A 26,517-nucleotide genomic window follows, 5' to 3' on the forward strand; every position below is an offset into this window, starting at 1 on the left:
CATATAGCCCAGGGCCCTAGCTGGGCCATTTCTTCCCTGGTGTGGGTTGCAACATGTGCTGGGGGTGCAGCCTCTTTAAATCTTGTTCTCCCAGCTGTGCATGGACAGCAAGTGCCCCACTGATTGGTTGCTGCCGGTTTCCTCACCTCAATGTCTCTGCTTCTCACACTTCATCCACAGTTCCTTCTCACAATCTCTCCTGTTTTTCCTTTGACCTCTTCACTTCTTTCTCTGGATTCCCGGGCCTTCCCACTTACCCAGCTGTTACTATACTGAGGAGCTGGTCACAGGGTGGGTATTGCCTGCTGTGTGCCTTTTTCCCTGGTGTGTGACCTGGGGTGCACTCCCTGGGAGGCCTCAAGCTTGTTGGGGATGTTCCAGGAGCCCCTGGATTACAGCAGAGCCACTCTTTGAGCCAGGGCCCCACCCAGGTCTGTGAAGAGGACAGTGGGTAAGACCCCAAAGTGGCTGTCCCTATAGGGCACACAGATTAGGGAGTGAGTGCGTGGTTGAGGATAGCAACAAAAAGCATGAGGGACCTGGAGAGACCCTTCCAAGGAAGTAGGCTGAGGAGAAGAATTTAGATTACTTGCCATGGTACCCGAAGTCTCTGATTAGGGCCAGGGAAAGGTGTCACCGTCTTTGCTGCTGTTTAAGGGAGCCACAATACAATTCAGATATGTTACATCAGGGTCCTTGTCATCACACAGTCTTGCTGTGAGTGATGGCTTACTTATTCCTTTGTGTGAGATGTCCCACCTCCTTCCTTTGTTTCACGTCCTAGACCCCAGAAGAAAAGCCCCGAGGGCTGCTAACGTGGCCTGCTTGGTAGAGCACTTGCTTAGCGTGCAGCCAGTCCAGCACCAGATCAAAGGGACATGATAGCACACACCTATCATCCCACCCAAGAGACAGGGTGATCAGCTCAGAGTCACCTTTGCTATATATCTGAGTTAGAAGCCAGCCAGGACCATAAGAGACCTTCCCTTAAAAAAAATAAAATAATTAGGGCCAATAAGATGGCTTAGCAGATAAAAGTGCGTGGTGTACAAACCATGTGACTAGTTAGAGCTCCACATTCACAATGGCGTGTCTCCCAAAAAAATTAAGAAAAGTTTTAAAATAAAACAAGTCCTGGGGTGATAGTGTTAGGATGAGTACTGGGTGGGATTCTACATCAGTTCTTAGTTTTCCAGTCCTTAACAATCTAGAATAAGGAGCCCATTTCCTCCAAATGCACTCACCCTGTCCAGCAGCTGCCTGAAAACTTTGTTGTGGGTTCCAGGCTCCGAGTGTAGGCCACCTGACCTCATTAGGTAACCCTGGCTAGGCTCAGATCCGTGCTCTGCCCACCTTAGCTTCCCACTTGCTGGGGTTGCTAGCCTGCACTCCCTTAACTGCCACTTGAGACTCAGCTGGCCTGCACTGTAGGCAGTCTCAGAGCAGCCAGCGGGGAGTGAAGCAAGCCGTGTTGCTGTTGGTATCTTCTGCAGTCTTACAACTAGAGCTGTAAGATGAGGCTGGAGACAGGACACAGTGGTCAAGAGCACTGGCTGCTTCTACAGAGGACCTGGGCTCTTCCCAGAGCCCACTTCAGGTGGCTCACAACCACCTGCAACCTCTGCTCCAGGGGATCCAATCAATGCCTCTGGCTTCTGCCTCCAGGGGCACCTGCACATATGTGGTACACACACACACACACACACACACACACACACACATCTTTTTTTGTTTGGCGGAGTTATTTTTGTTGTTGTTTGTTTTTCGAGACAGTGTTTTTCTGTGTAACAGTTCTGGAACTCACTCTGTAGACCAGGCTATCCTTGAACTCACAGAGAACCACCAGTCTCTGCCTCCTGAGTGCTGGGATTAAAGGTGTGTGCCATCTCTGCCCAGGATCTTTATTCTTTTTCTTTCTTTCTTTCTTTGTTTTTGTTGTTGTTGTTGTTGTTGTTGTTTTGTTTGTTTGTTTTTTGGGTTTTTTTTTTTTTGAGAAAATACAACAGAGAAGTGACAGGACACAGTTGTTCTCAGGTGGTTATACAATGTTAGAGCAGTGCATAAATGAAAGCCAGTGTGGAGAGGGAACTAGAATAGCCTGCCTAGAGGGACTGGGTGCAGAGTCCCACACATACACAAAGACCTGTGTTCCATCCCCGGCCCCTCATAAACAGGTATAGAGGCACTAGATTGGTAAAGGCAAGAGGATCAGGAGTCAAGGTCATCCTAGGCTACGTGTGGGGTTTGAGGCCAGCCTGGGCTACTCGAGGCCCTATCTCAAGACAGATCATAAGCCTGATAGTACACAATCCCAGCACTTGAGAGGCTGAGGCAGGCAGATCTCAATCAGTTACTGGCCAACCTGGTCTACATAGTGAGATTCAGGACAGCCAGGGTTACTTAGTGAGACCCTGTAAGGGGGGGCGGAGGAAGAGAGAGGAAAAGGGAGCTAGAATTGCTGCGGATCCGTGAGGGAGAGCTTGCCCAGCATATATGAGGTCTTGCATTTGGTCTGTTGTAATCCCCTTTAAAAAGTGAGGGTGGAGGGGCTGGAGAGATGGCTCAGTGGTTAAGAGCACTGTCTGCTCTTCCAGAGGTCCTGAGTTCAATTCCCAGCAACCACATGGTGGCTCCAAACCATCTGTAAAGAGATCTGGTGCCTTCCTCTGGTGTGTGGGTATAAATGGAGGCAGAAAGTTGTGTATATATAATAAATAAATCTTTTTTTTTTTTTAAAGTGAGGGTGGAGAGTGTGACTATTGATGAGAAAACATGCAGAGACCTCCTCTACGTCTCTGGCTTGAGTCAGGCCCTTCTAGCCAGCCTCTTTGGCCAGTGTGAACCCCAGAGTCAGGGTTTATCATGAGAGCCATTTCCAGACTGATGTAGACTTGGGTGGGAAGAGAACATGGTATGTTGTGCTCAGGTTCCCCTGGAGCCAGCTCCCTGTCCCATTTCCCCTGCATCTTACACCTTCTCTTTGAAGCTTTAACTTCCCAGTGACTTGTGGTAAATAGCTGGTGCTTCTAGAGTGGCCGTGAGAAGGTTCTAGAAGCTAGAGTTAGGCAAATACATTATTCTTGTTTCATGTACTCTAGGTGTCCTCTGCATATAGCGGCTACGTCCTTGCCTCTAGCTTTAGTGGGTCAGTGTGCTCCTAGGGAAAACACCCCAGCCTGGGCTACTGGGGTCTCTGTTTGCCTCCTCCCGCATCTCATCCGAACATGCCTTCTGTTTCTGTTACAGTGCCCAGCAGAGGAGCACGCAGCTGAACAAGAAGAGGGCCATACCCAATCAGGTAGCTCCCCTGCCTCAGCCATCATTCCCTTCTGGGGATAGAAACACACTGAACCCCCATTATAGCACTTGATACGGGAACTGACACTTGAGTGGCCACTCACTCTGTCAGCCTCTGGTCCACACAGCTGTTAGGGCTATGGCTCCCACAGGGCTTAGAGACCAAATTCCAACACCCAGAGGCTTCATCTGACATCTAAGGTAAAAGTTAGAGTTGACCCTCAAAGTAGGAGAATGTGTAGCAATTACCCCAAGGAGTATGAAAGCAGATTGTGTTTCCTAACTCTTGGCCCCAGGAACGAATCAGGTAGGTAGAAGCCGTGGAACATGCCATAGGCAGCTCAGGAAAGATGGAGGTGGTTTGATCCATACCTGGAAACCCCCAAGTTTCCTTTATATCTTACCCCAGCTTCAGAGGCCTTGTATATTTATGAATGGCTTCATAAATACCAGTATTATATGTCTGGTTGGGCTTTTTCTGTCCAGTTTCTGCTACTGTCCCCCAACCCCCTTCCCATGTCAGGCTGGAGTGAGGGTGGGGTGCTGTGCTGTTGTATCTTGCACGATTTAGAGCGAGATTTGGGAGAAATATAACAATTGCATGATTTTGAATTTTCTTTTTTTTTTTGCGCTTGCCATAGGTAGTACATATGTTGTTGCTTTTTTTGTTTTGAAGAAGATAATGAATTAAATATTAACACCATGAATATAATTAATAGCATGTCATTTTTTTTTCTTTTGCTGTTTTTTGTTCCTCTGCTCTTCTTTCTCCTGTCATTGTGCTTTTTCCGCTCTTTCTTTGTCCCTTCACATCCCTTCCATCTCTCTTCTTCCTATTCTTTCTTGATTGACCCACAACCCTAACTTTACATTCTCAAAGGGGGAGATCTTGGTAAGTACCTGCTTAGTGTGGTAGCTAACTTAGAGAATCTAGTAGCAACGGAGGTCTACCCTTCACCTTCTACTCAAACAACTAAAAAATGAACTAACCGGGGAGCCACATGTCACTGCTGTCACTGGACCTCTTGTCCTGGGTATCTTTTGCTCTCACAAAAATACTAACCAATTGCTTTCTGGGAGGCACACTTCTCTGGCTGGTTCCTACAGGTTCTCCTGGTGTCCATAATTGAGAGATGGCAAATACGCAGTTCACATATAGCCTCCATTCCCCCTCAACTTCCTAACCATGGAAGAGTTTGCTCAGATCCTGCTGGAATTCATTCTTGCCACTGCCCACCCTTATCCTTTCTGCCTTCTGTGCAGACATCACTGACTGATCAGAGCCTGTGTTATTACCACATGTGGAGATTTGCCCTTTCTATGCCTATGGCAGACATGACTAAGTGATCCAACACTTCTTCCTGTGATTTTCCTCCACAGTGAGCCTGGGGCAGACATCACTAATCAGTCCTGGCATTCTTTCTTAATATGCATACCATCAACTCCCCCATTCTCTAGCTCTTGTGACTGATTGTTGTAATTTTTTAATTTCTCCATATGCTATCCTACTCCGGTACCCATGACGGGCATAAATAATTAGATTACCTCTAGCCTACTGCCTCTGTGGCAGATAGGATGATCCATGTGGATGTTCAGTTCCACTCTCCCCCTGTTCTTATCCATTGCCTGGGACAGACATCACTAGTTAATCCCAGCACGTTGTTGCTGTGCTCCTGGGCAGCTCCCATCAGTCAGTTGGTGCATATTGTATTTGCCATCTTAACTGTGGGTAACTTCTTCCCTTTGCACAAGGGCTGGGAGCTGGGGTGTCAGAAGGGTGCGAGGCCCAGCTCTGTTGAGAGCTGATTCTAGGTGGAGGTACTCCCTGTGAGCAGCTTGGCCCCTAGCCCTGGCAGGCCCCTTTCTCCAGAATATTCTCCTGCTGCTACCACTGCCCTCTGCAAAGATATTCCTGGGGTTTGGAGCCTTTGTAAAGGTTGAGCCAATTCTGTGCCAGTGGTGGGTCCTTGATGGGCCTGGGTCCTGGCAAAAGCAGGCTGAGTCAAGGTTGAAGCCTGGGCCAGTGTTAGAGGAGAGGGGCCAGGGACTAGGTCATTCTCAGGCAATGAGTAAATAAGTCAAGTACTGCTTTTCCCCTCTAGCCCAGATAGCCATTGTTCCTACCTAATTCCATTCTTCTGGCCACAAAGTCATGTGCAGTCACAGGGCCATGGGCCAGACTGGTCATAGCCTCTGGGTACCCAAGCCATACTTGGTCTTCCAGGTGATCTTCACCCAGGGAGGAAACCATCATGGCTCCTGCTGAGCTCACCTTGTTGTCCAAGCCACCAGGATGGGCCCTCTCTCTTCTGTGTGCCTGCATACCTATCATTGTGTACCCCAGAAATCGGGGCCTTAGTTGCTTTTCCTGTTGCCACACCTCTCCCCTGCTTCCTTATCATCCTAAGACCTTGGGTAGAACTATTATATTACCTGGGTTCCCAGTTTGCCTTGGAGATAAGGGGGCACAGCCTTCTCTGTTTCCTGGGGTCAGTCTGTATCTACTCATAGGGCAGGGTTTTGTCTCAGACTGCACGGGGGTGTTCCCACGGGCAGGGGGCTGGAAGGGAAGGGTACCTTGGGACCTATTGTCAGCCCATGTGCCCTGAAGCCCAGTCAGCCCCTCTGACTGCTCTTACCCTTAGTGGAGGCAGCTGGGTCAGACCTCCAAGGGACGATGGCACACCTGTTGATGCAGGAGTACAGAGACCCTACCACATGAGATTCTTGGGGTATGGTGGCAGCTTGAGCCCAGTTTCTCTCCCTTGGTTGACATGTGGAGACTGAGGCTAAGCCCAGGGAGCTCTTGTCTAAGTGAAAGGGCCTCTACCATGCTGGCAGGACAGAATACAGCTGTAGGTCGCCAGGGTCAAGGGTTTTTGTGGAATGCTGAACCTCCAGAGCTGAGCCCAGGTCATTCTGGAATGAATCAGTATGAGGCAGTCACTCTGTTCCTAGCATGGACATCGAGCCCTCCCTGGGCCTCCAGGCAACTCTAGGAGTCTGAGGTCTCCTGACCTCCCAGGGAGAATGAGGGATGCCAAGTGGCAGCTTATGCTGTTCCCAACCCGAGAAGGGACTTCAGTGGTTTACAGGGGTCCCTGAAACTTTACTGACCACTATAGCCTTCACAGTCTGCAACTTGGAGTCCGCATGTACCCACTGTAGCAGAGTAGGTGCACACAGGCCCTGTTTAGGTGTGGCAGCTTTGGAGGCCAACAGGGTAAGGAAAGGGAAGCCTCCACTCCATGCCCCAGACTGTTTTAGGTTCTCCTACTCCATCCTACCTGGGATCCCTGACATCAGCCTCCCCAACTACCCATGGCTATGCACAGCACATGCTCTGCAGCCTGGCTCATCTGTGCTGCCTCAGTCCCATGCATCTCTGTAGCCACCTCTGCATGCTTTCGGCTGTCCCCCAGAATCCCCAGGTCGGGAGGTAGGGGGCTCAGGCCTACACGTGCCTCCGTGTCCCAGGGATCACGGAAACATGAAAACGTGACCCCCCCAGTCTACCTGCGCCTAGTAGTCAGGTGAGTCCCCAGGCTGGCCTGGCTTCTGTTCCTCATTCAGATGACAGATAAGGCCCAATGAGCCCTTTCCATGGAAGGTCTCCCAGCCCAGACCTTGTCATGCATTGAAAAGTACACTCGCTGTGCTTGAAGTTAGCTGGGACATAGTCCCAGTCTACTGACCCTTTCAGAGTCCCTGGAAATAGTCCCTAGCACTGGTCATCTGCACATGGAAGAGCTTGTGTGAGGGTGCCACCTCTGTGGATCAACCCCAGGAAGTGCCAGCCATCGCGTGGTGTGGGTTCTCCATCAAGGCATCTCTGCTTACTTTGTCTGACCCAAGAAAGTGCAGTTCTTAATATCCACTGCTTATGACCTAGTCCCAGCCCCCTGGTCTGAGGCCCTTGCCATTCCTAGGATGTCCATTTCATTTTGCATGTCACTCAAATCACTCTAACCACAGAGGGCCTTCTAGGTCCCAGCTCGCAATTTTATCCCTGGGGTAGTGATTTGCTTTCTATTTGTCTGTATCTCCATCCATCCCCACCCCTGTCCCAGCTGCCTGTCTGATTCCCAGCTGGGATTGCATGGATTGATTAGGAGCTAGGATCTGGCTTGGGGCTGGAGGTAACCCTGCCACAGAACCAGGCTTCCATCCATTCTGGGGAGGGGCATGGGGTGGACGAGGCAACAAGGCTGTCCTCCCTGCTAAGATGAGTTCTTCCCACCAGGTGATCCGCAGGGGCTGGCTGACCATCAACAATATCAGCTTGATGAAGGGCGGCTCCAAGGAGTACTGGTTTGTGCTGACGGCTGAGTCCCTGTCTTGGTACAAGGATGAGGAGGTGAGCAGTTGGGGACAAGGGTGGCCTGATAAGGTGAGAGAAGGAGGTGATTCCAAAACCGATTCCCTTTGCCAGCCTCATTTGTTCCTTCAATTACTTGAGAAAGGGAGTTTACAGTCAGGCATGGTAACATGCTGAAATCTCCACACTGAGAAGGAGTACAGGCAGCCTGGGATATGTGGTAACTTCCAGACCTGTCCAGGTTACATAGAAAGAGTCTGTCTCAAGGCCCAGGAACAGACAATTCAGTGGGGAAAATACTTGTCCTTGCCACAGAAGACCTGACTGCAATCCCAGAACCTATGCAGTGTGTGCTCATAGTCTCAACAGGTAAGGCAGACACAGGGCCTGCTGGCACATTCCAAGCAAATGAGAGGCCTGTCTCAAAAAGCCAGAGGGTAGCACCTGAGAAATGATACCTGAAGTGGTTGTCTGGCTTCCATATGCGCACATATGTGTGCCTACACATACAGATGTACATAGGACCTTCACAAAAGAGAAACGAAAGAGAAAGAAATCGGATGAGGGCTATAGCGCAGTCAGTAGAATCCCTGCTTAGCACATATGAAACCTTGGGTTCCATCCTCACTTAGCATCACATGAACCAGATGTGATGGTCGTGTCTCTGATGCCAACACTCAGGATCAAGAGTTCCCGGCCCCATCCTTCAGTACTACTAGTTCAAGGGTAGCCTTGTTTCCCTGAAACTTTACCATGCATACACTTCTCTATGAAGGGTGGACCCTACCCTGAGTTCTCTGCCACTGTTAAGGGAGCTGAGGGGAGATCTCGCACAGGGCCCTGCTCCCAGCATGCACTCCAGTGGTTTGTATCCGCAGTCACCTCTGTAGGGTCTTCTAGCCACCATATATATAGGAGGGGCCCTTCACCATCAGTGTACCAAAGAGGTGCTGGGACTTAAGCATGGTGGAGCCGCATGTGACAGAAAACCTGTTCCTGTATATTTCATTGTCCCTTCTTAGAAGCTGGCCAGTTGGTGCCCTGGCCCCTGAAATGGTATAGGTACTGTCACTGGCAAGGCCAGACTTCTCTGGTCTTTTTTTTTTTTTTTCCAAAAAACAAAACAAAAAGAACACAGGCTGAATTTGAATTCACTATGTAGCTCAGGGTGACACTGTGGTCCTCCTGCCTCAACCTCCCTGTGCTGGGATGACAGGCATGCACCACCACATTGGGCTTATGAGGCAAGAATGGAGTTCAGGGCTTTGTATGTGTTAAGGAGACACTCTACCCACTGAGCTCCAGGCTTCTCTGGTTTTTGCTGTGAGGTTTGGGAGAACAAAGATGGAGGTGACCCACTCTGGAGACTTGTTGGAGTAGGTAGAACTGGGGCAGCCAGACAACTGAAAGGCAGGGGGAGTTTCAGCATGCACCTTTAAATCCTAGTACTCAGAAGGCAGAAGCAGGGGGGGCTGCAGAGATGGCTGAGCAGCTACGAGCACCATCTGTTCTTATAGAGGACCAGGGTTCAATTCCTAGTACCCACATGGCCACTCACAATAGTCTATAACTCCAGTTCTAGGGTACCTGACACCCTTATGCAGGCAAAACCTTAATGTACATAAATGGAATTTTTTTAAAAAGGCAGAGGCAGGAGGATCTCTGTCAGTTAAAGGCTTACAGAGAGTTCCAGGACAACCAGGCCTATTACAAGAGAAACCTGTCTTGAAAAACAAACAGAAAAAAAAGATAGAAAGCTTGCATGCCCACAAGGCCTCACCCCGTGCCAGGCTCACAGATTAGGTAAGGCCACACAAAGCTACATGCAGAAGGCATGTTCCTCTATTTCTTTATAGACTTTAAATGTGTTACATTTATTTATGTGAGTGTATATGCACAGTTGAGACAGAGGACATGGAAGTCTGAACGCAACTTCCAAGACTTGTGCTCTCTCTTCCCAGTCAGACTCAGGTGGGTAGCATTGGCTGCCAGCCCCTTTACCCACTGAGCCATCTTACAAGTCCTCAAGTCCACCTTGGGATTGGCACTGCCATGGCTAGGTGAGGAAACTGAAACCTTGGAAGGTGGCTAGCCTCATGTCGCAGAATAAGGAAGGGTTCCTGTTCGGGGGGAGACACTTAATGGCAGCTCTCTGAGGGACACCTCTGCCCTGAGTTCAGGCCATTCCTGCACCCAAGATAGATGTGTTTATTCAGAGGTGTTTGGAGATGATGCCTGGCTTCCCTTTTCCACATAAGGCCACAGGCTTACTTCTGGATGATTCTAGAACCTGAAGGACTCTATCAGTGAGCTACCATGGACATTTCTGGTATCTGAAGCCTCTAAAACTGCAGGCTCCTCCCAGTGGCCACTGGTGTAGATCCAGTTGCTCCTCAGTGGCTGACTGAGGTAGTGGGGTTTTGTTTTACTTCCTCTTTTCTTTCTTTCTTTCTTTTTTTTTTTACCTCCTCTTTTCTGTTTCTTAAGTTTTACATTTATTTGTGTGTATGCGGGTATGCATGTGCCATGGTATACATACATATGGAGGTCAGAGGACAACTTGTAGTGAGCAGTTGCTTCTCTCCACCATGTGGTCAGGGATCAGGCCAGGTTATTAGGCTTGGTAACAAGCTGGTTTATCCACTGGCTTATCCACTGAGAAACATTGTGGGCCCCAAGGGCTTTTTTGGGTTTTTTTTTTTTTTGCTTTGTTTTGGTTTTATGTTTGTTTGTTTATATTTTTACATCTTTATGTGTATGGGTGGTGTTCTGCGTGTCTGTCTGTCTGCCATGTGCATGCTCTGCCCTCAGAGGTGAGAGGAGGGCATAGGATCTTCTGGGACTTAGTACAAAAGCTGTTAGCTGTTTCATGGGTGCTGGGACTCAAACTTCTTCTTTTTTTTTTTTTTTTTTTTTTTTTTTTTTGGTTTTTCGAGACAGGGTTTCTCTGTGGCTTTTGAGCCTGTCCTGGAACTAGCTCTGTAGACCAGGCTGGCCTCGAACTCACAGAGATCCGCCTGCCTCTGCCTCCCGAGTGCTGGGATTAAAGGCATGCGCCACCACCGCCCGGCTGGGACTCGAACTTCTGAAAGAGCAGTCTGTGCTTCTAACTACCTATCTCTTCAGCCTCCTTCTTCTGTTCTTAAAATTATTTCACTTATTGCTATAATTGGATTTATCCCTGTTCCTGTCTCTGCATCTGTGAGCTTGGTGATCCCTGCCTCAAAGACGTTCAGGGAGCCAGGCTGCACAGTGCTCCCTGGAGAGCCCAGTTGCGTGACCAGACCAGCTTTTCTATGTAGCTCATCAAACTGTCAGGGATTGTGCCCCCCAGGGTGAGGCACCCCAGTGTTGAGTTTCTGCGTTTTAGCTCCAGCACTCTAAGAAAAGCAACCTGACAGATGGGCAGACAGGAGTATGTGTGTGGTTTTCCAGGGGCCTGTCATGGAGAGGCCATTGCAGAAGAGCCCTGGGCCTAACTGACAAGATGTATACTGAGAGCTTTTTCCCCTCACTGGGAAGGACCGTGCACTCAAGTCTACTATAAACCAGTCCTGTGTCAGGGCCTCAGCAACAGCAGTGAAAAGGAGCCCTGTGTGTGTGCTGAAGATAAAACAAACTGAAATCCAGGGCCCTCAGCATCGCAGGTAGCAGCCATCTGTAAGAAGCAGGCCACTTTGTAGACAAGCCTTCTGTAAAGACCAGATGGCACCTTTTCTTTATTTTAGAAATAAAGAAAACAAAAAACGGAGAATAGTGCCACTTGAAAAGAAAGCAAGGAGAAAGGCTCAGTTCAGCTGAAGACATCCCTCCCAGCCCAGGGCTCTCAATTCTGGGGCTACATTTCCCACCTCCTTCCTTCCAGAATCTTCCGTGGTGGACAGTGGCACAGAGGGTGGTACTCACCTCGGGTGATCTGTTCCCACTGCTGCTGGCCCAAGCCCAGCCTAACCAATGTGCAGACTACTGTACATATCACAGCCTGCTGAACAGCTAGTCTGAACACTGGGATGGCAGAGATGGCAGTTCAGTGCAGGACAGGAGCCTTCACGTCTTCCGGGGTCCTCCATTCATCCTTGCACCTGGGCTCTTCTGACGTGGCAAGGCCAGGGTGACTGGCTCAGATCTAGAGAAAGTTGGGGTTTTCAGGAAATCTGAAGGCAGGCTGGAGGAAGGCTGGAGTCAATAGCCAGCACCACAGAAGGCGGTCCCTGTGCAGTTGTGCAGTCTGAGCAGGCGCATGCGCATGCTTTTGCATGTGCATGTGAGTGAGATGGCAGCCTCCTGAACCTGGGCGGATCATATATAAATAGTTCCAGATGTGGCAGCCTGGATGTCTGTGACTCAGTTACTTGGCCCCGGCCTGCTGTTGGGAGACTTCCTGCCTCATGACATCATAGGGTGCAGGCCACAGAGTTCCTCTGGGCACTTACCCCTCAGGAAACAGGAGCCCCTTCAGAGGCCCTCAAATTCCCAACTTTGTGTCTTATAACCAGGCAGACTTCAAGGCTGCCCTCCCTGTTTGAGGCTCCCAGCATGTAGTACATATGTTGGGTGTTCCACCCTACACGGCCCCAGCTGTGCTAGACCCCTGGCTGTGCTCCAGTCAGGCAGTCAGAGCTGCTGAGGCCGACTGGGAGTCAGTCCAGAGCAGCAACAGGAAACCTGGACCCAGAACCGTACTACCCTCCCCGTGGTGAGACTCAGCAGTCCTTAGACAGGTGAGGAAGAGGGGCACAGAGAGGAGCAGCAGTTTGTCCTGAAGCACACAGCCTGGAAAGGCAGAGTGGAGTTTAACACAGGTACTCGTAGTGTTCAACTGGTCCCTACCCTTCCCTTTCAGCACTGTAGCTGCTGACAGATTCAGAGGTGGTATTCCAAAATTCTTCTAGGGTTTTATGGTAGCGCAGAAACATGAGAAAGAGTCACAAAAGATGGCTAGGTTGAGCCTGGGGGGCTAACTATGTGGAGAAGAATAACACTGCAGCATGGGGAACCGAGCTCACACCCCACCCAGCTCTATAGTGGATGGCTGGGGTTTGCTGGCTGACATCCTAGCTCCTGGTTTAGTATAATGTTGTCTCAAGAAAGTAGGCATTTGGGGCTGGAGAGATGGCTCAGAGGTTAAGAGCATTGCCTGCTCTTCCAAAGGTCCTGAGTTCAATTCCCAGCAACCACATGGTGGCTCACAACCACCTGTAGTGGGGTCTTGTGCCCTCTTCTGGCCTGCAGGCATATACACAGACAGAATATTGTATACATAATAAATAAATAAATATTTAAAAAAAAAAAAAAGAAAGTAGGCATTTTCCGGGCGGTGGTGGCGCACGCCTGTAATCCCAGCACTCGGGAGGCAGAGGCAGGCGGATCTCTGTGAGTTCGAGGCCAGCCTGGTCTACAAAGGGAGTTCCAGGACAGGCTCCAAAGCTACAGAGAAACCCTGTCTCGAAAAACCAAAAAAAAAAAAAAGTAGGCATTTTCTCGCTTCTCCCCCCATCATGTGCATATACCACACACACAGAAGATGTCCAGGTGAAGGCCTAAGGCTAGGGCTCAGTTGTTAGAGCTTTGCCTAGCGTGCACAGGGCCTGATTCATCCTAGTACTTGCATGACCTGGATGTTATTGGTGGTTTGGGCCTGTAACTCATTGCAGCCCTTGGAGGCAGAGGCAGGAGGATCAGGAATTCAAGGTTTTATTTTTAATTTTATTTTAATTCAGCTGTATAGCAAGTTGGAGGCTAGCCTGGGCTATGTTGAGACTTTTGTTTTTGTTTTGTTTTAAGTCTAAATAGTGCAGAAAGTCCCCACAGAGAGCTAACTTTATCTGCAGCCTTACCTAGATTGCATAGTGAGCCCCTGCACTGTGTCCCTGGACAGCCAGCCTCTTACTCTGAGCAGACGTAAAAGGAAGAGTTCTGTGAGTGGATTGATGAGGCTTTGACTTTGGCAACTGCTGCCGGTCACGTGACTGGGAGTTGTAAAGAAGCTAGCTGGCTCAGACCTATCGTGGCTGCTACTTGGGAGGCTGAGACAGGTGGATTGGAACTTAAAGAGGTTCTGGGTAACTTAATGAGCCCTGTCTGAAATGAGAAGAAGAGGGCTGCCTGAGTGGCCCAGCAGTGGAATGCTTACCTGTGAGTGCATTCCTGGGTTCCATCACCAGAAATTTAAAAAAAAAAAAAAAGGCTTGGGTTGGCTTCAGTGGTAGTGCTGGCCTGGCATGCACGAAAGCCTGGGCTTGATTCCAAGCATAAAGAAAGAGAGACGGTGACTCACAAAGCCAGTGATACTTCTATGGCATTGGTGCCCCGGCACCAGCTTCCCAGGTATGCCGCCTGAGGTGGCCTCTCGGTGCTTCAGACTCCTTCCCTGTGAGTGGGATTGTCACCATAACTCAGTGGTGTGAACCAGATTCTGTCAAGAAGTGGGGAGGACCACCTGGGAATGGAGTTAGGGCTGAGCAGTTTGAGCACCCACTGCTTGTGTTCTCTAGATGGGGAACAGAATTGACAGGCATCCGTCTAGGAGCTGCTGAGAGACCTTAAGAAGGCAAGGAGGAGGCCATGTAGGGTGTTAGGACAGAAACATCCTGGACATATTGAGACCTGGAATTTTGAGGAACATTCAAGTGAGCAAGGGGATGGCAGTTCTCATCACACCAAGTCAGGTGTTGGAAGTAGCTTTCAGGTGATTGAAGGCTCTGCCCTGTCAGCCCAGGTGAGGCTTCTACCCTCTCTCCTCAGGAGAAAGAGAAGAAGTACATGCTGCCACTGGACAACCTCAAAATCCGGGATGTGGAGAAGGGCTTCATGTCCAACAAGCATGTGTTTGCCATCTTCAACACGGAGCAGAGGTGAGGAGCCTGCAGGGGTGGGGTCCCAGGAGATCTTAGTGGCAACCTTGTGCACAGGTTTCCAGAGTCCTGTTCTGGGGGTAGTTCTGTGTAGTGAGGTGAGGGCAGAGCACCATGGATACAGACGATTGAAACGGATGAAGTAAGTGTGAGGACCAGTCCAATCTTCCCACACACTCACAGGGAGAAGACTGGCACAGTACTGGGGGGAGAAACAGGAGGGCCCCTGGTGGTCTCTAGCCCCGTCTAGCCAGTTCTGTAAATGTCAGGCCAGTGAAACAGACCATGTCTCAAAGAGGAAGGTACATAGAAAGCGAGGAAGGCACCGTGCTGATTCTAGCCTCTACCTGCCCGTGCACACCTCCGTCCCCACAGACTGACCTGCTAACTTGTCCTGGTCTCACTCCTCATGTATAGAGAGCATTCAGTGATAGAAGGTGTACATGGTGCTCAGTGACAGAGTGCCTGCCCAGAGTCCCCCAGTGAAAGTGAGCTGATGAAGTGGCCCAAATTCATTCCCTAGAATGAACATAAAGATGGCCTTCGTGCATGGACAGACGGACAGACACACACACAACCATCATAATAATTGAGGATTTTCAGCTATCCGTTGTCTGGAGCTGCCACTCCAGGCAGTGCAGGTTGAGTTTGTTTCTGCTGTGGTTGGAAGTTCTGATGGACATTGTTAACTGTGGTCTTCCCTGCAGACACCTCAGTGGGAGTTTCCAAGCCAGAGCAGAGGCACATGGATCTCTTGAGTTCGAGGCTAGCCTGGTCTACAGATAGAATTTCAGGACAGCCAGGGCTCCAGAGAAACCCTGTCTTGAAAATCCGGGGTGGGGTGGGGGACAAAAAGTGAGGCAGTCTGGACAGCAGGAGCCTGAGACATCCCCATCAGAAACAGATGAGGGCTTGCATGTTTACTCATTCCCATTCCCTTTCCCTTGCTGGTGGCCCAGGCTTTCCCCCCTGCCTAGGGATTGCATGGTGTCGTGTGCCACTCTACTGAGTTTGAGTCTCCCCACAACAGTGAGCTTGTGCTCCGCAGGCAGACCTGTGTCAAGTTGATAATACAGAGACAAAATGACTGAGCTCAAATACCAGGTTGGAATGACAGGCATGGTGGCACACACCTCTAACCCCAGCACACAGGAGCCTGAGGCAGGACTTTCTAAGTGTGAGGCTGGCGTTGGCTGTGTAGCAAGCCCTGCCCTATAAATAAGTGACAAGCTATCAACACTTCTATGCCATATTCACTTGCTCTGATGATAGTGTGTGTGTGTGTGTGTTTGTGGTACTTGGTACGCTAAAGTATACGGGCACACACACCCAGAAGCCCTATAACAAACTGGGGATGGTACCTTTATGCCTAGGACAGGCAGAGACACACCCTACCCCCAGACCCCTGCTTTTAGTGGTCAGCCAAGTCCCTTTCTACCGCCTACTCCAGGAATGTCTACAAGGACCTACGACAAATCGAACTGGCATGTGATTCCCAGGAAGACGTAGACAGCTGGAAGGCTTCGTTCCTGCGAGCTGGGGTCTACCCAGAGAAGGACCAGGTAAGGAGCTAAGTTCCCTGCATAGATGACATACCAGAGGCTGCCTGGGAGAAGGGACTGGTCATTTCTAGGCTACAAGTGTCAGTGGTAAAAATTTTCTTTGCTGTGGTAAAAATACCTGCCAGAGTCCATGGAAATGGCTTAGATGTTTGCACTACAAGCATAAGGTCCTGCGGTCAATCCCTCCAACTCACATAAACAACAACCAAGTGTGGTGGTGCGTGCTTGCAGTCCTGGTGTTGGGGAGGCAGGGAGAGGCGGACTGCTGCAGCTCAGTAGCCTGCCGGCCTCGCCACATCAGTACCCCTGGTCCTGGTGAGAGACTTGTCTCAAAAAGTAACTCTGGTCTTCCCAGTGAGTTCTAGGCCAGCCAGAGCTACACACCTATCTCAAAAAAACAGCCCAATCAATCATTAATGCAGTGAGAGACTAGGAAGATAGCTCAGATGAAAAGTACCTGCTGTGTAAGAAGACTTTAGTTTGGATCCCCAGAACCCTAGTAGAAAGCCAGACACAAACCGTGTGTCTGCCTGTAACCCCAGTCTTGCACAGTACAGGCACCTGGGATGAAAACAGTGTATGGATCTCTGAAGCCCACTTAACAGGCAGCCTAGAAAAATCAGTGCACTCCAAATTCAGAGAGAGTGCCTGTCTCAAAATGTGGGCCAGTAAGATGATTAAGGGACTGAAGGTGCTGCTGCAAAGCCGTATGATGCAAGTTTGAGCCCTAAGACCCACATAATGGAGAACTGATTCCCACAAGTTGTTTTCTGACCTGCACACATGTGCCATGGCACAGCACACACATGTTCACACAAATATATACATGCACAAAACATAAATGTGGGTTTTTCGAGGGTTTTGTTATTATTGTTTGTTTTGTTTTGTTTTTTGAGGCTGGGACTCTGTGTGGCTCTGCCTAGCCCACAGCTCACTATGTAGACCAGGCTGGCCTGCCTTGAACTCACAGAGATTTATCTGCCTCTACCTTCTGAGTACTAGAATTAAAGACTTGGGCTACCATACCTGGCATAAAATTTAATTTTAAAAATTTACAAACTGCCAGGCGTTGGTGACACAGGTCTTTAATCCCAGCACTTGGAAAGCAGAAGCAGGAGGAACAGCTTGTAGGGGTAATACTCACATATACATACATACAGATGGACACAAATCAGGAAATACCTGATACACACAGCTAAGGGAGAGGTGTCCTGCTTGGCTCCGTACATAGCTGCTCTGCTTACGTTATCTATCCTGGCAGTGATCGAGGTTCAGAGGCAGGAAAGGGGAAGATGTGACAGGGCTAGGTGTCTCCAGGGATGCAGCCTCCAGCTAAGCCACACTTCCTGAAGGTTCAAGAGCTTCACAAATACAGTGCTGTTCTAGAAATATGGCTCAGCAGATAAAAGACTGGCCACTCTTCGACAGGACCCGTTCAGTTCTCAGCACCCACATTACAGCTTACAGCTATCTGTAACTCCAGTTCCAGGGGATCTGACACCCTCTTCTGGCCTCTGTGGACACTGCACACATATGGCATATACACGTACCAACATTGATGTACACATAAGTGAAAATAAGTCTTAAAAATTACAGCAGCCCCTGGAACCCAAATACCAATACCTGAACCCTAGCATCTCATAGTCAAACCATAACTCAGAACACATAGCTGACACCCACTAGAGCAAGCAAGGCAGAGTGAGCATAGTTTGTCATTAGAGTCCAGAAAGTTCTCTAGCAGAATCCATGGCCTGAAAGGCAGGTGGACTTGGTACTTGTCTTTTTTACTCCTGTCCTTGGGGTGAAGTCACTACAGAATCCTGGTGTGTGTCCCCATCCCCTGGGAAGAGTCCAGCCTGACTTTCAGTATACCCCAGCACAGACCAACTGATCTAACAGCACTGTCAGGAACCCACTTGAGAGGGGGTTGGCTGTCAGCAGGGTAGGCACATAGTTCCAAGAGCATGTAGTTCTTAGCTATGGCTGCTCGGCCGTGCTCACCTTCTCTGTGTCCCGTGCAGGCGGAGAATGAGGATGGAGCACAAGAGAACACCTTCTCCATGGACCCGCAGCTGGAACGGCAGGTAGAGACCATCCGGAACCTGGTGGACTCCTATGTGGCCATCATCAACAAGTCCATCCGTGACCTCATGCCAAAGACCATCATGCACCTCATGATCAACAATGTAAGTGGGAAGTTCCAAATTAGCCAAGGTCTTAGCTGAGGCTTGGTGGGCTGGACATCCAGCCGCAGCACCACAGAAACAGGCATTTTGTAGTACACCTGTCAGCCCGGCACCGGAGTGTAGAGGCCGGAGGATCAGAAGTTCACCTTCATCCTCAGCTACATAGACACTTTGAGGGGATCCTTGATTATTTAAGACCCTGTCTCTAAAACCAAAACCAAGGCAAGCAAGGTGGCTCAGAAGATAAAGGCACTTGCCCTGGAACTTTCCAGTCCACAAAGCTGTCCTCTGACATGCACACCATGACGCACACATATACACATACACACCAGACTAATAAATAAATGAGTAAATAAAATTAATTTAAGCCGGGCAGTGGTGGCACACGCCTTTAATCCCAGCACTTGGGAGGAAGAGGCAGGTGGATCTCTGTGAGTTCGAGACCAGCCTGGTCTACAAGAGCTAGTTCCAGGACAGGCTCCAAAACCACAGAGAAACCCTGTCTCGAAAAACCAAAAAAAAATAAAATAAAATTAATTTAAGAACAAATTAGGAGCTGGAGAGACGACAGTTAAGAGCACTGGCTGCTCTTTCAGAGGTCCTAAGTTCAATTCCCTACAACCACATGGTGGCTCACAGCCATCTATAATGAGATCTGATTTTCCTCTGGTGTGCATGAAGACAGCACTCATATACGTGAAATACATGAATAAATAAATCTTTAAAGAAAACAACAAAATATTTCAAAATAAGTCCTTCAGGGCTGGAGAGATGGCTCAGTGGTTAAGAGCACTGCCTGCTCTTCCAAAGGTCCTGAGTTCGATTCCCAGCAACCACATGGTGGCTCACAACTACCTGTAATGAGATCTGGTGCCCTCTTCTGGCCTGTATACTTAATAAATAAATTAAAAAAAAATAAGTCCTTCAAAGTTAGAACAAGTTGGTTTGTTTAGGTGGCTTTTTGTTTTTGTTGTTGGGCTTTTTGTTGTTGGTTAGTTGCTTTTTGTAATGTTGGGAACTGAACCCAAAGCATGGTGCATGTTAGGCAAGCTTTGGATTATTGAGCTGCACCTCTACTCCGCCATTAGGGGAATCTAGGCAGGGGCTCTACAGCTGAGCCACACCCCTACTTCTCACTGGAGGGTTGATTTTAGGCAGAGTTTCTATGGCTAAACCTTAGCCTGTGATGGATGTTTTTCTAATCACATTAGGCTTCTGAGCTCTTGGCTAGTGTAAGGGTCTGATCTCTCCCACCATTGTCCTCAGACAAAGGCCTTCATCCACCATGAGCTGCTGGCCTACCTGTACTCATCAGCAGACCAGAGTAGCCTCATGGAAGAGTCAGCAGAGCAGGCTCAGCGTCGGGACGACATGCTGCGCATGTACCATGCACTCAAGGAAGCACTCAACATCATTGGGGACATCAGTACCAGCACCGTATCCACGCCTGTACCCCCACCTGTTGATGACACGTGGCTCCAGAACACCAGTGGACACAGGTCTGGAGGGCAGTTTGTCCCCCCCTTTTGCCCATACAAGCTCCACCCTTCTGTTCCTCGGTCCTATCAGGAGATAGGTCACAGCTGGATGGGACAACACACAGGCCTGAGAACCTGTCCTGCCTAAAGCCACTAGGGGAGCCATGGCCTCCAAAGGCCAATCTGAGCCACATCGTTGGAGGAAAACATCCTAAGTCTCCACAGCCCAGGGAAACAGCTACCACAGAGGTCGTTCTCCTAGACATAGTGAAGGGCACAGGGGAAGATTAAGGCAAACAGAGCCCTCTAGCCCATAGAACCTAGGATTCCATAGCCTCAAGATGGGAAGCATGGGCCAGAGAGACATCTAAGCAGCCAGTCAAGGGAATGTCAGTGCATTGGACCTACTGAAACTTCAGGACACTGGATCCTTCAGGAAGAGGACCAGAGCCCAGACCTGGGAAGACTGAGGTCTCTAGGACCAGTGGGGAACAGGGCAGACAGGTACCTCACAGATAGAGGCTCTGGAAGGGTCTTGGGCTGTACAGCAGTCTGGACACAGCAACCCTAGTAACCTGGAATGCTGTAGCTCAGGCTGGTGGCTCCCGGGGCTCTGCCCTCGTCGCATTCGCTTACAGGGGTGTTCACAGTATGATTCCTCCAGCTTACAGCCTCTCCCTCCTCCACAGCCCCACTCCACAGCGCCGACCTGTGTCCAGTGTACACCCACCAGGCCGGCCTCCTGCTGTGCGGGGTCCCACACCAGGGCCTCCCCTGATTCCTGTGCCTGTGGGGCCTGCAGCCTCCTTCTCAGCACCCCCCATCCCATCCCGGCCTGGACCACAGAACGCATTTGCCAACAACGACCCTTTCTCAGCGCCACCTCAGATACCATCTCGGCCAGCACGGATTCCCCCTGGTATCCCTCCAGGAGTGCCCAGGTAAGGCCCACAGCCTGCATCCTGGGGTTCCTTTGTTGACTCTGACTGCCTCCATTCTAATGACTTCCAGTGTAGCCCGAACAAGACATCGAGTAGTGCAGGCATTGCTGCTTGTGTGCTGAGAAACTGAGCCCTAGAGGGGCCAATCCCACTTAGCCAGTGCCATAGGACAATGGATCAGCTGACCTCATGGCTCCTAGCCTGTCCTCTAAGCAGCAGGTTTCATGTCCCCCTAACCCTAGGTTATCACTAATACCTGGTCAGCTAGGTTCCGGTCTCCATTTCTGAGGTCCGAGGAGGGCAGGGAAGTGGGCAAGATGACACATCTGGTAGAAGTGCTTGCTACCAAGCCTTGTGACCAGAGTTCAGTCCCCAGACCCCTCTTGGCCCAGAACTTGCCTGTGCTACCCAAGCCAGCTAGTGACATGGAGATACCAGGAAAATACCTGTAATACTCTTCCTGGCGCCCCAACTTTGGGAGCACCTGGGGTGGGCTGGATGGGTGGGGTCCTCATCCTCACCCTGCGTCTGGCCTCACTGCCCTCCACCTCCCCATGTCTTACTCTCTTTGCAGCAGAAGAGCACCCGCTGCGCCCAGTCGGCCTACCATTATCCGCCCAGCCGAGCCGTCCCTGCTCGACTAGGCTGCAGGGGGCAGTGTTCTGGGGGGTCCTCGTGCACCCACAGTGCAGGAGAGCTTTGATTTGGGCCCCACTACTGCCCCCCTCCCATGGTGGGACCAGGTTCCTGTGGGCAACCCCTACCCTTTCCTCCCTAGCCTGGTGGACATGACAATGAGGGGGTGGGTGGGGTCCCAGACAACAGGACATGGGGGCTTTGCACTTTGGGTTGAGGAGAACTGTCTGGTTGGCAGTAGGAACTGCATCCTTGGGACCATCTGGAAAGAAAGATCCAGGCTGGTGTAGGGGAACTCTACCAGGGGCTTCTCTACAGACTGTAAGCCTTTGTTCTTTCTTGGGGTACAGCAACTGTCCAACTTTTCCTAAGGGCTCTTCAGGAGTGAGCCAGGCCCAACAGGCCCAGTGCTGGCCACCTACCTGGCTCAAGTTGTATATATATATCTTCTTTGGCCATATTAACCACACAACCTGAGCCCAGCCCAGTCTCGATAGCCAGAGGTGCCTTTGTGCCTTCCTCAGGCCTGGAGCACCTCAGCTCTGGCCTGCCTCACTCTCCTCAGCCCCGGTGTGGTTTGGGCTGTGTGAACTGGGGAAACATCAGGGGCCTTCTGGCTCCCAGCTGGCCCATCCCCACAGGGTGGGCCTGGTGCCTCTGTACAGATCCTGTCCCCACTGCTTGGTTTGACCACTGTTAAGTGCCTGCCTCTGTATATCCTATTAATAAACTAAAATAAAGGGAAGCCCTGCTGGTGGCTCTGTGTGTGGGCCTTTTGTGTCTGTCCCAGGCCAGGGGGAGACTGTCCACACTTCCCTCACTTACATGTGTCTCCTGTCATTTCTTCTGAACACCTCTCTACCACTCCGGGAATAGGACCCCCTCTCTCGGTGCTCATAGGAAACAGAAATTCTAGCCACTACCCCGAACGGCACTGTGGCCAGGCCCACTTCCAGGTCCCCCATTAGCTCTATAGGGGACATGGTTCAACTTTGCTTTATGATCTTTTTCTTTCGTGCCAGGCGACCACCTCCATCGGCTCCTGCCCGGCCTTTCTTCTGAGCTTCATGGGAGTGCCCTCCCGCCTTCCTGACTGCCTGGCTTGAGGCTAGGTCTGTCCCAAGCTGCTGTCCCTGAGCCCAAGTCACCAGGCACTATTAATTTTTCTGACCATAATTTATTGACCCCAGTGCCCAGGACAGATGCCCTTTGTTCCTTGAGGCTTGTAGGTAGACTCTGGTGGGCTGCACCCAGAGAGAAGGAAGGGTTCCTCTTGGAGTTCTGTCATCAGTCCCCCCAACCAGCTGGCTCCCACTGGGCCGAGGAGCCAGGGCTCTTTCCTATCAAATAAAAGTGACTGTCCTGGCAAGAACTCTGCAGGTGTGTCTCCTTCCCAGACCCTAGCAAAGTAGGCTTCTCCCCAGGAGCGAGCAGAGACATTACGGGTGGGGTGTGTCCAGCTGGGGTAAGGGCCAGGGGCAGCTGCACAGCTTGACCCATCCTGATGGCTGGAAGACTTAAGCTAAGGCACGATATCAGGAGAAGCCAGGGCATCTGTGAGCCATATAGCCCCACACCGCTGCGCCTAACACTTCAGCTTCCGACGAACAGGCACTGGTGCTGAGCCTCCCCATCCAAAGGGTCTGCAATCCACTTGCACTCCCTGCTCACCAGGAAGGGATGGATACACGGGGTCCTCTCTGAGTCTGGGGAGGCCTCCACTGTTTGACTCATCCTCCGTGGCCGGGGCTACGTGGGTACAGGACGCTTGTCGTGGAAGAAGCGCTTGAGTGTGCAGACCTGCAGGACAGCCACCAACAGCAGCACAGCCACATTGGCAGCTGACCAGAAGTTGACCCGCTCCAGGTTGTCTTCCTGAAGGTTCCGATCACGTGCCTCAAAGGCTCGTAGCAGAGTCAGCATCTGGATGCTCCGTTCCAGCCGGGTCCTCATCGTCTCTATGGATTCCTGCCAAGTCACAAAGACAGGGTCAGGCTGCCTAAGCCAAATCCTCACTCGTGCCGTGCCGTTCACTGCCTGTGTGACTGTCAGCAAGTTAATTTGCCTCTCTGGTCTTATGTCTCACATCTTCTCCTAGAAACCCAGTATTTTTTGTTTTTTTCATTTTTCCCCATGATGTTTTCTTGTTTGTTTTTAGGTAAGGCCTTTTTTTCTTACTGGTCAGAGGGTGCACATACTGTGCGTTCATGTGGAGGTAAGAGGACAGCTTGCAGGGATCAGTTCTCTCCTGCCACTGTGTAGGTCTCAGCAGGTAGTTAGGCTTGGTGGCAGTTGCCTTTGCCTGCCTGCTAAACCATTTCACCAGCCTTTAAAATAGGATCTTTTGTGTCAAAGGCTGGCCTTTATATGCAAGTCAAGGGTGGCCTTGAATTTGTGATCCTCTTGTATCCAAGTGTAACCCATACTGGTTTTATGGAGGGCTGGGTGTAGGAACTTCATGCGTCTTAGGGTATCACTCTACCAACTGAACTGTCCCTAGCCCTTTTGGTTTTGTGAGATGGGTTCTTGCTATAGCCCAGGTTGGTCTTGAACTCACTGGAATGCTGCCTCAACCTCCTGAGTGCTGGGATTACAAGCATGCACCACCACACTCAACTCACCTTGATGTCTTCCATTTTGACATCAAGCATCTCCTCTGGCTCCACAGCCTCAGCCCAACCTTCCACCTCTTCCTCATCCTGCAAACTGTCAAAGATGAGCTCGAAGAACACTAGCTTCTCTGAGATGGTACTGAAGGAATTGTCAAAGCATAGCCTGTAGTCCCCAGCCTCAGTAGGCTCCACCCTGGGCAGACAGATGAGACACAGACGTGACCCTGGAGTGACCAGCCAGCTGGTCTGTGGAGCCAGTAGGATGGTAACCCGAGGCCACTGGGGAGCTGCAGGGCTGTAACTGAACCAAGACAGGGCAAGACTTCACTCACGTGTGCACCCCATCAGCCTTTCGAGACTCACTGACCAACAGCACACCCTGAGGGCTCTCCAAGGTGAAGTCCACATCCAGCCCCGCACCTCCAATCACCTGAAGAGCAGGTAAGAGTTGGGGAATGGGCAGGTTTGAGCCCAGCCTATCTTCCACAGAAGGACTGGGTTGAACCGAACTGGAAAATACCCATACAACCACTAGGAGCCTATCTTCAAAACAAACCATGTATGTTTGGGGTAGGAGGGTAGCCTGTGGGGATCATAGGGCAGCATGCAGGAGTCAGTTCTCAACCTCCACCATAGTTAGGAAACTCGGGACATCGGGTTTAGTTTAGCTGCGAGTTCTTTTACCCATTGAGCCATCTCGCTGCCCTAAGGGCCTATCTGAGCACCAACATCCGCACCTGCAAAGTTCCTTCCTGGTCCCTAAAACGTTCCACGCGAGGTCTTTCATCAGGCCACCCCACCACCCCCTTTAGCAGTCCAAGGTGGGTGTCTACCTGGCTGCAAATATATAGTGGTCGCCGACCCTCTAGCCACCAGGGAATTCCCCTGAACCCTACCCAAAGAGCTTCCAGCTCGCAACTCCCCTAGCCCAGGAGACCATAGGCATCCCTGCCACGCCCACTCCACGCCCCTCCTGCTGGCCACACCCCCTCGTCCTACGCAGCGTCCCGAGCCCCGAACCTTCTCACCTGGTACTCGGTCTCTAAACTAGCATTGGCCGGCGCGGACTGGTAAAAGCATTGCTTCCTCCCTGCGGGAAGCAGAAATGTAAACTCGCCGTCCTGAATGGGCGGCGGCCCCGCCTCTCCCACTCCTACTGCTGGCAGGAGTAGCCACAGGGCCAGGGCTATGGCCGCGCCGGCCGCCATCATCCGTATCACGTTCTACGCTACTCACAAGATGCGGGTCCTTTAAGCATTGGTCCCGCCCACCTCTCATTTCGGCAAAGCTCATTGGCTGGAGCCTATGTTCGGCCCCAAACCCGCGGAATGCTGTGTGAAGGGTCCCAAAGAGGGGAGCTGCCCGGACGAATGCCTAATCTGTTAGAAAGCACACTAACGCTGACTAGAATTTTGTGAAACTTCTCCGTATCTGTTATTAACCACTGGAGTTGGGGATGGGGAAATGACAGGCCTGAAATGATGAAGCAATTTTTCAGGCAAAAATTAAGATGACTAAACGGGGAGGTTTGCGGGTCCTCTGTGGGACCGCCTGCCGTCCTCCCTACTCCAGTGCAAGTCTCGTGTCGCCTATTGATCAGGCTGATGTAGGCGAAACCCGTCAGTGGTGGGTCCTGGGTTGGATCCTGATCAGGAGGTGTCCATCAAAGCTCTGTGGCGACCGGCCAGGTGCTGGCGGTACTCCGATGTTAGCTTCTGGCGACGCTTGTTCCATGAGCATGGCCTCCGCAGACTCAACGCCAGCTCTGCTTTCTGTTTATACCTTACATCATCGCTTTAGAAGGATTTTGATCTCCTTAAGTTGGGGGTGCTTTTTAGGTGGTGAGCAGAACACGCCCTCACTCTGTATCCAATTGGTCTCAAACCTTTGGGCCAAGAGGTCCTAGTGAGTTCGTGCTGACATAAGCCCCAACTCTAGCATTTGGGAGACTGCGGCAGGAGTTCTGAGGAATTTGAATTGGAGGTCATCCTCTGGTGCATAGGTAGTTCCAGACTAGCACGTGTTACGAAGGATCTTTTTGGCCTCGAGATACTCAGAGGATAAAGGTCCTCGCTGCTAAACCTGATTACCTCAGTTCAATCCCTAGGACCACGTGGTAGAAGGATAGAACTGACTCTCACAAGTTGTCCTCTGACTTTCATGCACACACATCACACGCACGTGCGCGCCACCCTGCTGGTTAGTTTTTATCCACTTGAAACAAATCTGGCAAAAGGGATTCTCACAGGAAGAATTGCCTTGCAGGCATTTTCTTCATTGCTATCTGAAGCCGGAAAGCCTAGCCCACTATGCAGGTGGTATACCATCCCTAGGCAGGTGGGTCTTGGGCTGTTTATATTTAAGTAATTTGACAGGGCGGTGATGGCGCACGCCTTTAATCCCAGCACTCAGGAGACAGAGGCAGGTGGATCTCAGTGAATTCGAGGTCAGCCTGGTCTACAGAGTTCCAGGACGGCCAGGACTGTTGCTCAGAGAAACCTCTCAAAAGGAAAAAAGGTAGTTTTAGTTTGGGGGCTTGGAGAGAGGGCTCAGCGGTTAAGAGCTCTGGCTGCTCTTCCGGAGGACACAGGTTCAATTCCCAGCACCTAAATAGCAGCTCATAACTGCCTGTC

At 50.7% G+C, this 26,517-nt stretch overlaps 2 protein-coding genes across 11 annotated transcripts in view; one reads left to right on the forward strand and one right to left on the reverse strand.

The window, feature by feature from the left end:
* Nucleotides 1-22,439, forward strand: part of Dnm2 (dynamin 2) — an 89,521-nt gene extending 67,082 nt beyond the window's left edge. For 2 of the 10 annotated variants that reach the window (XM_041657740.1, XM_041657741.1), the window contains exons 13-21: nucleotides 3,247-3,298; nucleotides 4,178-4,189; nucleotides 7,541-7,654; nucleotides 14,360-14,469; nucleotides 15,920-16,031; nucleotides 18,053-18,217; nucleotides 19,484-19,716; nucleotides 20,385-20,636; nucleotides 22,295-22,439. In XM_041657740.1, the coding sequence (XP_041513674.1) occupies nucleotides 3,247-3,298; nucleotides 4,178-4,189; nucleotides 7,541-7,654; nucleotides 14,360-14,469; nucleotides 15,920-16,031; nucleotides 18,053-18,217; nucleotides 19,484-19,716; nucleotides 20,385-20,636; nucleotides 22,295-22,334 (1,090 nt within the window). In that variant the 3' untranslated portion in view covers nucleotides 22,335-22,439. Of the gene's footprint in view, nucleotides 1-3,246; nucleotides 3,299-4,177; nucleotides 4,190-7,540; nucleotides 7,655-14,359; nucleotides 14,470-15,919; nucleotides 16,032-18,052; nucleotides 18,218-19,483; nucleotides 19,717-20,384; nucleotides 20,637-21,210; nucleotides 22,097-22,294 lie in introns of those variants that run through there. The other 8 variants (XM_041657734.1, XM_041657735.1, XM_041657736.1 and 5 more) reach the window with 4 other exon arrangements.
* On the reverse strand, nucleotides 22,430-25,170 carry Tmed1 (transmembrane p24 trafficking protein 1). The gene is made up of 4 exons (XM_041657744.1): nucleotides 24,913-25,170; nucleotides 24,217-24,314; nucleotides 23,894-24,077; nucleotides 22,430-23,240 (listed from the first exon to the last, which is right to left on the reverse strand). The coding sequence occupies exons 1-4, from the start codon at nucleotides 25,093-25,095 to the stop codon at nucleotides 23,022-23,024; spliced, it is 684 nt and encodes a 227-aa protein (XP_041513678.1). The 5' UTR covers nucleotides 25,096-25,170; the 3' UTR covers nucleotides 22,430-23,021.
* Between the last annotated feature and the right edge of the window lie 1,347 nt (nucleotides 25,171-26,517).

Source organism: Microtus oregoni, unplaced genomic scaffold, assembly GCF_018167655.1.
Source record: "Microtus oregoni isolate MIOR12 unplaced genomic scaffold, Mior012 000008F_ref0000371, whole genome shotgun sequence".
Lineage (NCBI taxonomy): Eukaryota > Metazoa > Chordata > Mammalia > Rodentia > Cricetidae > Microtus > Microtus oregoni.

Coding starts and splice junctions, on each gene's coding strand:
- Tmed1 (XM_041657744.1), bottom strand. CDS start 25,095: ATGATGGCGGCCGGCGCGGCCATAGCCCTGGCCCTGTGGCTACTCCTG. Junction 24,315..24,912: donor GTTTAGAGACCGAGTACCAG/GTGAGAAGGTTC, acceptor CCTGCTCTTCAG/GTGATTGGAGGTGCGGGGCT. Junction 23,241..23,893: donor TCAAAATGGAAGACATCAAG/GTGAGTTGAGTG, acceptor GTGACTTGGCAG/GAATCCATAGAGACGATGAG.